Genomic DNA, 16,875 nt, shown 5'->3' with positions numbered 1-16,875 from the left:
ATGCACACAAGCGCACATGGAGACTAACATACAAACAGAGTCGTCGCCCCTTCTTCAGCATAAACAGAGAAAGAGGATTTCGGTCACATTGCACAATTCCTTGCTTGTGCATCATGGACATTTCAATCTTACAAAAAAAAGGCTGATGAGCAGATGCTACAGTAAAAAAAGAGTTTTCAGATGGTGGTGGTTATTAGATGCATTTAGAGTTATGTGAAATATTTAGCTGTAGAAGTTTTTGAAACTTTGTGTATGTTTTTGAAATCTTGTTCTTCGTTGTTGTTTTTTTAAGTAATTTTTTGTGCATTTTGTTTTCAAGTGTGTAATGGTGCTGCCACCCGTTTTGGCACAGGGCACTCTGAAAAAAAACATTTTAATCTCAGTGGGACTTCACTCCTCCTTGGATAGTGGCTATAGAAAATAATAAACAATGAAGAGAGAGTGTTTTCCTTACATATACAGACTGGCAGCTGCCCAGACCACTGGTTGTCCTGGAGACAGATCCGAACTGACGAGCCTATCAGACGAAAGCCAGGCAGACACTGATACACGACCGTATCTCGGTAACCAAAGTTCTCTCCAATCACCTGGCCATTCACAATGCCTTCTGGGATTCCACAGTGACCAGCTGAAAGACACAGACGGAGACAGGTGACTCAGAGTATGTTGTTTTAAAGACACAATTGATGTACCCACTTGTTGTAAACATCTTAATCCAAAACTACCTCTCACATTTTTACCAACCTTGCTTTTGAAACAACTTCCCAGGGCTTTGCTTTAATTTTTCATGCCAATCTGAAATTCACACCCTTAGACTTAGTCAAAATCCAGTATTAACCTTGCCTTTGGAATTTTCCCTGGGTTATTATCGGGGATACAAGGACACTATAAGCAAAACAAGAAGGTTCTAATCAGGTCTGGGAGTGTAAAGGCAAACCCAGAGGATTGAACTGAGAGTGTTCTTGCCTCTCTTAGTAACATCAAAATGTTCAACATCTGTTGAAACCTTTTTACAGCGATGTAAAAAGAAGATCAGTGCAGCTTGAAATCCAGTTCATCCTGCACGTAAGACACGTGAACACACAGCATTGAAACATTTACAGTACACAACAAACTGCATGTTGACAAAATATCAGACGCTGGATCAGCTGTCATTCATGGTAAAGGCTCGGATGGTCAGTTGGTGCCTGCATGAGTTTTTTTTTTCCTGCTTAACCTTTAAAAAAATGATCTTAAATGAACATGTCTCATGTTCAAATAATATCCTGAAAAAACAATGATGAAGGCTTACCAGATATCGTTGTTGCATTCATTTGGTTTGATTGATGATTAATGTAAAGAGTATTCATTACTTTCTTTAAAGAAGCACTGTGGCCACCTTGTCAACGTCGCAAACAATTTCGAGTGCAGCCAGGCAGATGCGAGAGAACAAGACGAGAAAAGGTTGCCTTTCACCACCTCTGTCATTTCACGCTATCTTTGAGGTGTTGATTTCCAGAGTTAAAGGGCATGCATCAAGTGAGTCACACTTTTTTATTTATTTTCTTTAATGTCTTGGAGAGTTGTATGTTGGGGAAAAGACGTTTGTTTCAATCAAGAAATAAGTGAGCTTATTTCAATCATTCTTAAGTTGGATTGTGGGGTTAAATCATTTAGTCTAGACAAGTTTACATCAAAAAGTGTAAGTTGTGTAAATTTGCATTTTAATCAAGCAGAATAATTCAAGTGAAGCCAATTATGTTTGGAAAGATAAATAAACGCTTTTGAATGAAAATGTTGATTATAGCACTTTTCTCGAGAGCAGCTCCTCCCTCCTTGCTAGACAGAATGATTCCTCCTCATCAGCCTAGGTTAAAAGTTATTCAAATGTTTCTTTACAAACCGCAACTATGCTCTGTCTCATCCTGTAGATTATTCTGGAGAGCAATGTTTTCAGTTCACGGAGATGTGACAGCACTGTGTCATAACATCTGTTAGCTTTTGCACACTGACGGCAGAAGGAAGCTTTTTTTTGTCTCCCCGGCTTGTATAAAAATATATCGAAAAAAGAAGACGCAAAAACATGGCAGAAACTTCCTTGTGGTAGTCTTGTGAGGTGGAGGAGGTTGAGGAGAATCAGCTGTGCAACTGGGATAAGGGTGGAGGTCACGTTCACTTCCTACCTTTGATACCCGTCCCTATTATATTGAAAAAATCTTCTCTTACAGTCAACCTTTGATCATGTGAGTGTATGGCTTGGCTTCAGAGTATGCAAGCATGAAATGTATACAATAAGACTTACATTTAAGTCAAAAAATGGCATATAGAGTGTAGATACTCTGAAAATTATACTGTATGTCTGAATGCATTACTAGTTCTAGTAGTCATATACCTAAACACCGTGTTTCTGTTCCACTCCAAAGCCCAGATGACAGGCACTCTCTGACGGCTGACCCCACCAGCATGAAGCCGGCATCGCAGGTAAAGATGGCTGTAGCCCCAAATGTTGTCTGAGTACCAATCTTCTTCCCATTGGGCGGAGATGGCAGCTCACCGCAGGAGATAACTGAAACACACAAGCAGCAATTTAAAGGCACTTGAGCAACAATTTAGCACAGAGTTAATTTGAGGAGCTGGCAGTGCTCATTGCTTTCTGTGAGAAAAGTTACCAGCACTGGAAAGCTGATTATCACACAATATGTGCTCCATTTATTTTCTACACTGACTGAAATGACAGTAGATTTTCCAAAAGTCAAAGATTTTCAAAAGGGAAAAAAATGCATTTCTTCAACTTGTCAAGTCAACCCAAGAAGGAACATTTCAGATGACAAGGACAATGAAAGACAATTCTTTTAGTACAGTGGATTATTTGGAAGAACAAATCGTGTTGATCACAATGAAACTCAGTTGTCAATGGCTTTTGAAACTTTAGGAGCAATTAAATTCAATTACATACAAGATGAAATGAGTTAACATTTAAGAAACACAGCTGTCATAAGAGAAACGATGAAATCACAAGCTTTAACAACAACATTCATGAGATTCCAGTTTAGACCATTGTTGTTATGTTCTCCTTCAAATCAGGCCAATCTCAACAGTTTAGACCTGTTTGAATGTAATTTGGACACATCTCTAAAATGTTACAGTAGCCGTCGCTTATATTGACATTTCTGAAATCCCCCTTTGAGCCCGTTAGAATCGAGTTATGAAATAGACTCAAATCTAAAGTGATAACTTCATATGACCTACAAAAGCAAACAAGACAATCAGTAAAAAGATTAAATGGTTCTTCCTTGTTTTGTTAATCACTTCTTATTAGGCATTCAACTGAATGCTTAGAATGGTGAAAGAGTAACTCTATGAATTGGAAACTAAGAACATCATACACATCTTCCTCGACATGTTGATAATTACCTGAGAGGTGCTGGACTTATTCATGTTTGTGAATTGCTCTGGAAATATCAGTCTACTTTAAGTCACAAGCCTGGAACTGGGGGCGACGGTAGCCTTGCCCCCCCCTTTTGCACAGAGACCCAAGTCCTCAAAATGAAACGGCCCGGGTTTAAATCTGACCTGTGCCCTCCTTCCCACATTGAACTGTCATTTGCATTTGTGTTAGAGATGTAAGGGATAAACTGATGCAACGATTAAATGCCATCACCCTCACAAGTCAATACCAGAATCAATACTCGGGTTAAACGGATATTTATATATAATTTAAGCCTGTAATTCCAGTAAAGTTTTGCACTTGCAGGTGCTATACTACATTGGCTACATGCCATAGTGCTCTATTGCCTAGATGTAAACCAGTATAGTGGATGGATGGCATCTAGCAGGGAGCATTTTGAACGAGAAAATTAAGATTTCTTACCTTTAAACTAGTTGACATGCATTTGATGTGAGTATTTATTTTGCAATTTAAATCTGATGTATATTCATGTCTTCTGTCATTCCCACTAACATCTGTTATCCAAACTGCTCGTATGCCAAGTTCCAACGATAGCATCAGGCTGCCTGATGTCTATAATGTGAAAACTCACAGACTTTATGCAAATGTCTGCAAAGAGCCAATATGAACCTTTTTTCACTGTATGCAGAGTTAATAACTCCTGTCGTTATCGAAAGCAAATCGCAAACATCTTTAAGATACCACGGTAAATAAACAGATAGATAACAGGACTTCAGATGGTGAAGCCAAGAAAGTATGTCTTCATTTTTTCAACAATTTGTTACTCACTCTGACAGTGCGGCCTGTCATTTCTCCAGCTCCACGCGCCATTGGGTAAACACTGGATGTGGGCAGGCCCTAATCTGTAGTATCCCGGATCACAGGTGAACACAATGCGGGTTCTGTATTCATAGTGTGAGCCATTGACAATCCTCCAGCGGCCGTGCTCCAAAGAAAATGACCCGATGCTGGGACAGACCACCACTAGAGAGAAAAACAAAGCCTCGTGAAGATTGCTTGCTTTGAATAGCAACAACAACAGCCACAGATAGCATTTTAAAACAATATTAGATAGTAAATAAAGGGCAAAGAGTAGAAGAGACATTCAGAAATATCTCCATGATAGTATTGAGGAATTAATTTAAACAATGAACAAGCAAAAACAAATGCCTGCCTCTCATGTAAAAATATGTTGCTTACAAACAAGTCCATAAAATATTTCTTGGTCAGAAGGAGATGATGTTTTTTCTTACGAAATGACAGGATGTAAGTCCCATTGGAGGCTTGTATTTACATTCACATTGTGTTTATATTTGTGGTTAAAGGCAGCGTTTTTTCAAAAACTAGCATCATTTTGAAAGTAGCGTTCCCTCTGTACTCTGTCTGCAGAGAACGAGTTTACAACTGCTACTGATGATGGATTTCTTAATTTCTGTCAGGAGTTAAAGACAATTTCAACCAAAATCTTAAAAAGTGTACATAAAGAAATTGTCAACCCTGCCTTTAAGTGCGTCTTAAATTGTTCTGACATTTACTGAATGTGTTACTAACCAGAACATCGAGGTATCTTGTTGTGGTTGCTCCATGTTCCATCGGGCTGACAGATGGCTGACGTCAGTTCCTTGCTGGACAGTCTGTACCCATCGTTACAAAAATAGGAAACTCTTGTTCCGACAGAGTAGTCAGCTGTTAAAACGCCGCCGTTTATAGGAGCCTTGGGTGCTCCGCATGAGACAGCTAGGGGAGGACAGATACACTCTGGTTAAGAAGACAACATGCAAACAGACGCCCACGGAAAGCCCTAATGCAGGCTTGTGTCTGGCAGGTAGGCAGGTCTGATGGTCACTTTGTTTGAACTGTTTCTGGGGATTCAAATCCACAGAGTGTATAGTCTACTTGTAAACAACACAATATTAGTTTTTTTTTCAACGAAGCTATCAAACCGAATACATACCATCTAGAGATGGTTGATCTCCAGCTCTAATTAGTTCTAACAAAATATCCTGCTGAACAGGCTGCTGCACAGTCCACAGTGGGTTTCAAACAGACCTGATTGTAGAGCACCGCACCGTGTAATTACACAGTGTCGACAATCTGCTATACATCCTTCATTTGACTTTCTATCAATAGCAGCTATACGCTTGGCCTTACTTGGTTCTTTTGATGACTGTAATAAGACATTAGAGAGTACAACATACACATACAAACATACATATCTTCCATTCTTAACAACACATGGTAGAGTATTCAGGAGATACACATGAAAAGACAGATTGTGAAAATAATAGGACTCTTTTCACTCTCTCGCTCGTAAAACGCAATGCATGATGGTATATATTGGTTGGCTAGTGACCATCGCTTGTCCACTACTTTTCAAAATGCATTGTGGGATACATTGAGTGGACTACAGGGAATTACCATGCTCACTCAGAATTCGGACAGCACTACAAAATGGCGTGTATACTATATAGTGAATAGTTTGGACACGCAGCCTGAGAATCTTCCGAAGCCCGTGTTCAGATTTAATATAGCTGCAACGTGCATCGATACGGACATTTAAGCTGTAGCTGTTGTGTTTATTAGCAGCTTCGTCCTCTTTTGTGTATTAGCTAACGCAACAAAAGTACTCCCGGAGGCCTCTATGTTTCTTTTCCGACTTGCAACTGGAACACATTTAATTCGAGTGTGACATCATTCCCAGCTCTGAGAACCGAGTTTTGAGGTAACTGGAACACAGCAATAGACTACCTTTAATTTCGGTTTTTGAAGTTTTCCCTAAACCAATTGTGAAAATGCAGCCACGTAGGGAAAGTATTGCTATTTTTAAACTCTCTCAAACACAGCCTAATAAACACACCTTGACACGCAGGTACAGGAGAGTCCCACGAGTGGTAGCCGAGTGATGAGCGGCGGCATGTTGCTGTAGCATTGCCGATGAGACGGTAGCCACGATCACAGGCCCAGCGCACCACGCTGTTAACATGGCCGCCGCTCTGCGAGGAGATGGAGCCGTGGAGCGGGGAGTCTGGTGTTGAGCAGTACAGGGCTGAAGTGGAGGAAAAGAGAAGAAATAAAACAAAGTTCTAGAACAACTTTAATGTGGCTGGCTCACTGTCACTAAAAACAGCAACCAGGAAGTGAAATCAAGCAGAAAAGAAATAACCATAAAGGCAGAGATCTGTTACAGCTTTAACATTTTTCCATAAAGATACGATACCATTCTGCAACACTGTCACAATGTATGTCTCATGCAGATACACATTATTTTAACTTCTACAATAAAAATATTGTTGTTAAAGTTTTACATGCAAAGTTTCAGAGTTAATGACATTACACTTCCATCATATTGAAGCTTTTGTGATAATTTCCCAACAATTAATATTTATCAATGCAGAAGGCGCCCAGCCAACACTAAAATGAAAGTGTACTTTTCCCACTGACCATTATAATCCTGGATTACGTAGTTCATACATAAACATAAAAAAAGCATGCTATCAACACAATGCCATTGTTGGAAAACACTTGACACTAAACTGAAGAACAAGTCTTTCGTCAGAAATGTTAATGTGCACATGAGTACAGATGATTATACCTTTCAGCCAATTACAAGCTCTGTGACAACCTGTTTATTGCTCAGTGAAATAAAATAAGTCCCTCCCGGCACAGCGTTTGGATCGAAAATTGAATCGAGTTATGGAAATGTCAGACATTACTGGACACAGTTACATAATATTTGTTCATCAAAAAAACACTAATCCATTACTCCAGACAACAGTGGCAGCTGCCGGAGCACAAGAGGGAATCCTGCTGTAAAGGCCAACAACTTGGCAACAACTTGAGTTATGTCTATGTTTTTGTGTTATTTATTAATGACTGGCTTTGCTTCTGTAGTAGATATAGTAGGTCCTTTTACAATGGGCCTTCATCTGCTAGCTACATACGTGTACCATAACAGTCTCATATGATAGATTACCAGTAGCATTCATGTTTTGTTCCTCGGTAATAGCTGAAAAACACCAGGCATGAGTCTGGTCAGAGGTCACCTCTGGAAAGTTGCCTGGCCAGTGACTCTTCAATTTGAGAAGGACCCAAAAATAAGCTCCTCACTGGCCTTATGCATTAGTGATGAGTCCGTTTTATGCGTCCCTGTGGTCCGCCACTGGCCCAGTATCATCTGTGTGGTCAGTTTTTTAAGCTAAAGGGTAAGTGAGGGAGTTTTTCACTGTTTTTTGTTGTGTGTTGAACAACCAGAAGCAATGTCGGGAGCGTTTTGGACAGTTTGTTCTCATTTATGTCCTCTGACACAGCTAGTAAAACATTAAAGTTGATGTCCAGGAAAGGGATGATAACACTGAACCTACACATAAGCCAAGCAGCCAGAGGAATATCTCTCAAGCAATCTTTACTATTTACTATTTGGAAGATTGACTGATTTTAGGGCGAAAGTTCAATTAAACAAGAGGATTTTCACAATAAACTACCAACAAATCCTGCAATAGAAACAACGTTTTTATTTTTTCTCTACACAAGGTAATTGGTCCTAAAATGAGATCATTTTGATAAATTCTTCATGAGTAAAAGCTGAAAGTAAGGACAGAATTATGTTGCCTTATAGTGGCCTGACTGTCCAAGTAGAAAAAAATTAATGAAGTTGAACCTTGAATATTAGTAGGCTTACAACATATGTTTAACATTCCATACAAATGTTCACATTAATCACAGCTTACAGAGAAGGTTACTGAGTGTCAGAGTCCTGCGAGGCTTTTCCCTGTTATTATTCAACGTATAATTCATCATACAGACCAGTAGTGTTTTAAAGGTTAAAGAAGCAGCCTCCTGAATAGCTGGTGTGGAGTGAAAAGGCAATCTAAACAGGTAAAACTGTCTCCTCCCCCCTTAACTGTCAAAAAATGCCCTTGAAAAAAAGCCATCAAGCCTCATTACACAAGTGAAGGTGCTTAATGCCCAACATTCAAAGATTATTCTGAGCAGGCCCAGGTGTATTATGGTCTAAATGTGAAGATTGCTGTAAAACGGCATCTGTGCACATGAAGATGTTCTCGAATAAAAAAAAGTTAACACAAACCCATAATGCATCGAACTTAACTGTTAAGGAGAAAGACAGAAGTGAGGTCTCATGTAAGCTACATTCAACTAAAACCTCAGTTTCCTTTCCTTCTGTCTGTCTCCGTCGACCTGTTTTATTTACATGCATTATGGTAATATAAGGTAGTAGTAATATAAAGTTGGGATACATACTTTGGTACTCACCAACATAACGAATCTTGAAGCCCTTCTTGTTTGTGCCATGGTCTGATGACCAGCGGACCAGGAACTGATGCCCAGAGGTTGTGAGGTTGAAGGGCGTTGGGAGGTCACCGCTCAGCGTTGCCAGAGTTGGACTGTTGGGTGTGGAACCTGAGAGAGATCAAGACAAAGAAAAAAGATTAAAAAAAAAAACAATACAAAAAGGACTATTTAACTTTGATTTTTCATGTTACTTTCCATGATCAAGTTTAAACAACTTTGTCAGAATATGATTTACCATCAAATATTTCCAACACGTCAAACTCTCTCTCAGTGTGGAAACTTTCAAAGGTGATGGTGACGTTGTATCCTTTCTCTACTGTTATGCTCCATGAACACATCTGGAGGTTGGGGTAACTCTCAGGCCAGCCAGGACTCAGGATGACACCAGAGGAGTCATACCGCACATCATGTGCAGGACATTGGACTATTGAAGAGAAAGACAGGCATGGACATCGTTATGTTGTATGAGTACACAATATATGGTTTGTTCAAATGTTGTGAACATGAATTATTTAAAATACTTTGAAATTGCCAAAAACACACCTTGGCACGTTGGAGGTAATGCATCCATCTGGAGTCTTTCTCCCAGGCGACATGTTAGAATCTCACTGCCGACCAATGAGAATCCAGGTTGGCATCTATATCTGATGATGTCGCCTGGATGAACACAAAGAAGAGAACAACATTCATTTCTTTTTTTGAAACATTTCTTTGTTTAAATGATCTCAACTCAAATAGAATAAAGGCCTTTCAAAATCACGACATAATTATCAGTCTACTCTGCAAATGTCCTGTTGACCTGTCCCACTACAGACCCAAACAGCTGATCAGTGTTCTTCAGGCGGAGCAACACATGTGGTGTGTTAATGTAGTTCTAAAACAAAGTGGCTTCCTTGTGTGCGCTATGGCTCAATAAAGAAGCCACACTGACAGGCATCTCCTGTGGCTAATTCACCAACTATTGACAAGTACCTCGTACAACCCACTTCAAAAACACCCTTTTAAGTGAACCTTAATCAACCTTTATTGTTGCAGGTAGGTCTTTGCTATTACATTTAAATGAGTAAGCTGTACTGAAAGGTAAAATGTGTTTTGAATGGAGGAAATTAAATGTGAGGAACTAGAAAGGAACATGCGCCTCCTTCATCAAATTGACACATCTGGGTGCACTGCAGGCAGACAGACAACTCACCTATCTCCAGCTCGCCGTCCTCCATCAGCATGTCAGCGTTGGGCACCTCTGGAGGAGGCTGGCAAACCCTTAATTGGTAGGCTAGGAGAAGAGACACAGCAGAGGAGAGGAGAGAGGACAAAGAGAGGATCATTATATTAGGGGTTTGTGAAAGGAAATGTGGTCGTTGAAAACAGAAAAACCTTTTCTTCTTTGGGAGTAGATGTTCTACGAATCACGTTGATCTAACTTCACGGATGAGCTTCACTTGTCTGTGTCTGCAACAACTGCCCCCTCGAGTTGGGAAGGTAAATGTTGAGAAAACAAACCAGTGTGACACAATCTGATTTTATTTAGTCTTGGTTGTTTCAGCTTAACTTTACTTTTTTTTAAGTTCAGATGGTCAGGTCAGCAGAGCCGGTTACACAGAAACAGCACTGCCTTAAATCATAAAAGGAAACCAACTTCAGAGCTACTGAGCTGAAGGCTGTAATCGATATTACTGCATGACCATAGATCACTCACTAACAGAGAGAGAGAGAGAGAGAGAGAGAGAGAGAGAGAGAGAGAGAGAGAGAGAGAGAGAGAGAGAGAGAGAGACGAGGAGGAATAAGAGAGAGAGAGGGAGGAAGAGCTGAGGGCTGTAAGTCAGGATGAAATTGACTATGAAAATGAGACCTGCCAATAGTATCTGCTGCTCTCATGCATATCAAAGCCCTGTGGTCCGTGTGTGAGAGTGTGTGTGTGTGGATGGCTTCTATGTGTGTGCAGATGCAGCAGCTGTGTCTTTGCTACCGTGCGTGTGAGGAGAGGTTCAGAGCGAGCAGCCATTGATCTCTCTAAGCTCTGAGACCTTTTTTTTTTTTTTTTATTGCTTCTCTCACATTCATGTCACATCTGCTTCCTTAGTCCCCACCATGTCTCATCCATGACAACATTATCCAACTGTGTGGGGTTCACATTTCTGGATGGGATTTTGGCCTTTTTGACCCAGAGTAAACAAATAAAATGAGAGTGACTTAAATCAACGTCCCCAACCAGTGGATTGATGCTCCCTTTGGGCTTCTTTTGGCATTTAGAGACGATGCTGAACTTGAGCAGATGTCTCGGTAACATTCTGAATTTTCTGTTGCGTCACAGGAGAAGAAATGCTCAACCTTTGTCCCTCATTGTGACAAGACCCTGGGCAAAGAAGAGCACATTCTTCCTGGTTTCATCCCCTTTCAAACAAAACAATGCTAACAACCACTGCAGCACGTCATCCACCCTCCCTCTTATCCAGCTCCCCCTGTCACTCTCGGCTGTATCGCCTTCAATAAAGCAGAAATTGAAAAATAAACTTGAATCCATCAGATGGTTCTGCTCCTGTGTGAGTGCGACAGCTGACAGTTAAAACCTGCCAACAGAAATTCATTAGCAACATGACATCTGCCTGAAAAAAAAAAGGAAGCCAGCTCCAAAAAACCAACTTGACATGTTTTCACTAAAGAGCACTGAACAGAAAGTTTTAAAGAGAAGCAAATATGTGATTTATGTGGGCGAGGGCGGATGATATAAATGTGTTTATGCTTGTGTGTATGTGTGAAAAAAGAGAGGGAAAGAGAGGTAGGTGGGGGGTTTAGACAAGAAATGACAACTATGTTTGGAAAGGTAAAAAAAAAAAAAAAGTACTGAGACTCATGAGAAGCAATTCTGTCAAATTAAAACTTCATAAAAAAGGCAACTTTCAGGACTTTAATGCTGATGAGGATGAGGAGTATAAGCCGCATGTCTGCACTGTCGGGTGGATAAACCTTGCGTTGCCAAAATAAGACCTCTTTGGTTGGATGCATTATGCTGCCTTCAACAGCACATGGGCGTCATTTCAAAGTAGTTTCTGTTTTCTCCTCCAGTTCAAGTGAAACAATATGACATAAACTAAAAGGAGAAGGACATCTGACGTGGAGAATAGAAGACGGCTGTGGTGGTGACATATGAGCATTTTAGACACCCACCCCCCTTCAGTCTAATTATTAGTTCTTTTATTTGAGCCATTTGTTTTTAGTTTGGTCCTTCCGTTTACCTCTGTTCCCTCTAAATGCTGTATTTGTTTTTTTATGTAAAGCACTTTGTAAGCAGTTGTTTTTAAAGGTGCTATATAAATAAAGTTATTATTATTATTATTATTAAGCAGTGCAGCAGATGTATTCACGCTAACTAAAAGGTAAGTCAAGGGGCCTTTGTGTACCGTATATTCTAATGTTAGCCACCAGATCCCTTCCCCAGCTCTACAACATTATGAGGGTTTCTTATTCACATTGCTTTAGTGAGTTACTTTACACTCTACTCAACTGTGTCTTGACAGTATGTCAAATCTTGATGAGCCATTATTTTAAATAACTGAGTTTAGGTTGTCATCATAGAAAGGATAAATGTGCCCTCGCAGACTTTCCACACTACACTTCCTCTCCCAGGACAATGAACATGATCAGCTGGAGACTCCTGTCACTAGTCATGAGTTACAGATTTATTACACATGTTGCTCTACATTAAGTGTCATCAGTACGTTCTATTTTTAAACCTGTTTGTTCAGTGAAAGTTGTTTTTGTGGGAAAAAAAATAAATAAATACTGTTCAGTGTTGCTATTTGTCCTTGTAACCAAAGCAACAGAGGACAGGCAACACAGTAAGAGATGTGGCAACTTTCAGGTAGTGATCTATTAATCAGCTTACTAATTGTGCATCTTCTGGGAAGCGATGGAGAATCAAACACTAATATAAGTCAAAGTGTTTGGTCATACAAATCTTTGGCAGAGAAACTGGTGACTTCTGTGATAAGCAAACTACAAAAGTAATATCCCTTCCAACAAGTGCAACAACTATTTACAATATTACATTTATAATCCGATTATCTCACATTAACCACTGATTGTGAGCTTTACTGCAGTAGATTATGAACATATTTGTGGCAAAGCACTCTTTGAGATGCCAAAAACACACCTTGGCACGTTGGAGGTAAGATTGAAAGATTTGACCACTTAATAAACTTAAGAGGTCAAATCTTTGATGTCACAAAAAAAGTCTGAGCTGAAATTTTTTTTTAAAAACTTTCAATGCCATCCTAAAGCCCCGCTTCCACTAAACGGTTCAGTTCGGTTCGTCTTGGTGCAGCACACATTTGACTAAAACTGGGAAAGATTCCCAAATTAGTCAGTTAGGGGTGCCAAGTATATTGTTCTGACCCTAAAAGGTGGAGCTAAACAGTGCAGTCTGTCGATTGGTCCTGTACAACAGCAGCATTCAAAGACAAACACAACCCCACCATGTTTAAATACCCAGTCATGGATTTTTTGTCTGTATTTCTCCTCGCGGCACACAGCCTTCTCTGAAACAAAGCTCTCCTCTCCTTTCGTTTCCCCGTTGCTTACTTTTGAATAAAAAACACAGTCAGAAGTGGTGATCACATTTGATCCTTTAGCACAAATAATAGGATGTTAGTTTCTGAAGAGATAAGCAAGAGCTCTGTTCTTTCTTTTCCTCTTCCTCCTATGCTTTCATTTACTTTGTCCTCTCATAAAAATAAATAAATCAGCAGCGGTGGTCATATTTCAGCAGCAGCACACCGCCGCTGCTAAATGTATATAGGAAAAACACTGCAACGACAAAGTAGATGAATTGCTGGATGTTGGTCTTTGTTTACTGTGTCACGTTTTTCTTCTTTGTTGAATCTGTTAGCGGGGTACACTGTGTCGCGCTGCTATAATGTCAGGCTATCACATAGCTGACGTGGCTAGAGGCATCCGGCTTACACGCCGCCAGCCAATCATAGGGCATGGTTGGCTGTGGAAACGCAAACAGTATCAGGCTTTACCGAACCAAACCGTAAAAAAGACTGTTGTCTCTTTTTTAAAATTAGCACTGACTTTGCTATGATACTGTTAAATGTTGTAACTTGCTTACCATGGTAGCTCAAGACAAAGAATCCGGCTCCAGAGAAGTCAGAGTGGAACTTGATGAGGATAATGTTGGAGGTCGAGTACACGGACTCCAACGCCGTGTTCCCACTGAACTGACCGATCTGAGGAGACGATTGGTCCGGACCATCCCTGGAGGAGAATAAAAAAAAAAAAAAAAACAACAACACACAAAGAATGCTTGTGTTACAAAAGGGGGTACTTAAATCTAAAGAACCATAAAGGAATGCACTTGATCTTTCAATATAGAACAATGCCGGAGAACAGTCATTCTAAAACATCATTTGAATAAGTTATTGCTGTCATCTCTGACAGTTAAATGGCTATTTGTGATCAGGAAATGGTTTCTCTGAGGCAAGAAACAAAGATAGAAGAGACTTGATGATAATTATGGGACAAAATGAGGAGCAGCGCCATTGACTGCAAATGGAGTCAAACATTTTGTGACAAAATGCCCAGAGTGATTGTGCATGGCTATGGGTTCATTTGCCATCTGAAAACAACCCGAAGTAGAATGTCACGAAGCTCGCTCAGAAAACCTTCACAAAGTCGCTTACAAAAGAGTGTTTCCTTTCTGTCTCTTGACAACGACACGCTTTAAAGGCCTGGCTCTCTTCTTCTTGCTTTGGAATGCTCTAGTTCATAAATATTGATTGAACTGTCGTCAGATCATAAGAATAACAAATGTGAATCCTGTTGTGGACTTGGCTTTAGCTTTGCTGCTAATAGCAGGCTGGCATTCATGAAAAGTTAAACAATTTCCGCTGAAGGCAGACAGGACGTTGTCTGTCATCTGGCAGGTCAGCCCCTCTGTGCAAAGGCACAAGCATATTTCATATTTAACGTCAGAGCCACCAGCTGTCAGAGTGGAACCGACCGATAGCTGACTCATTATCAGAGATTAAAAATAATTATCATGAAGTTTAAATGGAATGATTATTTCCTGCTGTTAAGTGTTTTTGGATGAGGCCAATTATACCTGTCAGGTTATGAAAGGAATCATCCTCGTCCCTAATTCACAATGAGATGGTCACAGTCATCAGAGTCGATTCATTCGTTGCTTCACGCTGCTGATTACTGCTAACAGTTGCTAACATTAATGAGCACGTGAGGGCAACACATGCAATATGCTTAAGGCTTTTGCATACAAAAGAAGAAAACATAACTTTTTCATAGTTCTCTTAGCAAATGGCCAGCAATTTGAGAAGACGTAAATATAATAAATAAAATCGCTGACAACTTCCTTTGAACAGGCAGAAACTTCGAGCAGAACTGGAGTCATTTGTAGACAGAGATGAAAAGAGGGAGGGGCAGAAAGAGAGATGGAAAGAGACAAACAGAAACAAACCATTGGACAGAGAGACAGAGGGAGGGACGGACAGTTAGACAGAGACAGAGATGGACCAACGCCAGCAATTATCGTAGAAATATGCCTAATATTAGCAACTATCAAAATTATAATGTAAATATGGACTATAATTGCTTTATTATTGCATTGCATTATATCATTTTATCTATAAAAAAAACTGTTGCAGTTAATTATAGTAATCCTGAGACAGACAGTAATCCAGAGAGAAAGAGAGAAGCTAAATAAGCAGAGCAGAACGGAGCTGATCTGGAGGCTGCAGCATCCTCCGCACCACATGCCTCTGCAACATGCACAGGGTATAGTCCAACACAAGGTAACATCTGTGACATACATTATGATAATTCCACGGCTGGAATCCTGCACTAAGCCTCTCCGTATGAGACCAATTAGTAGACTAACTGACTGTCAGGTCGGCAGGATCTGGACTGAGGAGATCGCTGTGAAAATCACACCTCTGCCACTGACACTGTGCTCTCGACAGGAAACTAACTTTTCAGCTGTGGGACTCAGATTGTGTGTGAGGCGTTTGTGTGTGGTTGCTGTCTTTGCTTTGTGTGAGTTCAGCGTATCTTTTTTTGGTTCACTTTTCTTACTGATGGCAGGGTCAGAAACACGCTGTGAGACCAATTTTATGGAATTCACAAATCGGCAGAGGGCAAACGCAGACTGCCCAGTGTTGTGGTGTTTGTGTGGGCTGCATATATATATATATATATATATATATATATATATATATATATACACACACACACACACACACACACACATACTGTATATACATACATATATATACATGTACAGTAGAGTTGGATCTAGGCGCTAAAAACAGCTGTTGCTCTTGATAACATCAGAACGTTCACATTGTTATTTACTTCAAACATCATTTTCAGTCGCTGGTCAATTTAGGAATGATTTTTTTTATCTATTTTTCTGTTATGTGTGTATGCTGATTGAGTTTTTTCAATCACTGGTTGGACAAAAAAGGAAATCTGACAGCATCATCTGGGACTTTTCTGAGTATTGCTTTTTTCTCTATTTCTCTCTTGACTTTGAAGATACATGTTTACCAAGAGTCTAATATTATCTTGTAATTGATTGTGTAGATAGATCATACTAAAAAAGTGTTGGAGTGATAAGTTAGTAGCTTTTTTTAATATCTTGGCTGAGTTGCTGATATTCTTTGACTAAAACAAACAACAAAAAAAAACAGGTAAAGAGAGTCTGTAGCCACTCGTACCTGAAAATTCCAATTGGTGTTTAATGCTGATTTCTAAAGACTGGAGGAATTGGTCTCGAGAAATGAAGTGGTACATTTGGCAGCGAACCTTTAAGCTTTTATTTGCATCTAAATTAGAAACCTCTGAAGTAAAGTTTTCCCAAAGGCATAATAGACTTAAATGGCGTTTTGGGGAGTAAAAATGAAGTCATCGTAGCTGACCTCAGGTCGCCTAATTGGATTGTTCATTCTGGTAGGGAATTAAGACAATAATGTCTTGTTCCCATGTGTACCTGTCTTTTAATCGTGAAAGGAGACTATCCAAATGATGTATTAATGTTGTTAAAGCATGTTTTTTCATGTCAGAATGTCATTCTGGTACTTGTCTTAAAAAAGGGGATTTTTCTTGTTAGGTTTTCCTTAGAGATT

The 16,875-nt window shown here is 39.8% G+C and overlaps 1 protein-coding gene across 6 annotated transcripts in view; it reads right to left on the bottom strand.

The window, feature by feature from the left end:
• csmd3b (CUB and Sushi multiple domains 3b) overlaps nt 1-16,875 on the bottom strand; it is a 311,217-nt gene that overhangs the window by 26,083 nt on the left and 268,259 nt on the right. For 5 of the 6 annotated variants that reach the window (XM_079368618.1, XM_079368619.1, XM_079368623.1 and 2 more), the window contains 10 exons: nt 13,848-13,993; nt 9,930-10,010; nt 9,281-9,394; nt 8,973-9,161; nt 8,687-8,845; nt 6,285-6,473; nt 4,979-5,164; nt 4,217-4,411; nt 2,372-2,545; nt 455-628 (listed from right to left, as the gene is read on the bottom strand). In XM_079368618.1, coding sequence (XP_079224744.1) covers nt 455-628; nt 2,372-2,545; nt 4,217-4,411; nt 4,979-5,164; nt 6,285-6,473; nt 8,687-8,845; nt 8,973-9,161; nt 9,281-9,394; nt 9,930-10,010; nt 13,848-13,993 — 1,607 coding nt within the window. The remainder of the gene's footprint in view (nt 1-454; nt 629-2,371; nt 2,546-4,216; nt 4,412-4,978; nt 5,165-6,284; nt 6,474-8,686; nt 8,846-8,972; nt 9,162-9,280; nt 9,395-9,929; nt 10,011-13,847; nt 13,994-16,875) is intronic. The other variant, XM_079368620.1, reaches the window with a different exon arrangement.

This window comes from Symphodus melops (genome assembly GCF_947650265.1).
Source record: "Symphodus melops genome assembly, chromosome: 18".
Classification (NCBI taxonomy): domain Eukaryota; kingdom Metazoa; phylum Chordata; class Actinopteri; order Labriformes; family Labridae; genus Symphodus; species Symphodus melops.
This window is presented reverse-complemented; position numbering and strand designations above follow the sequence as displayed.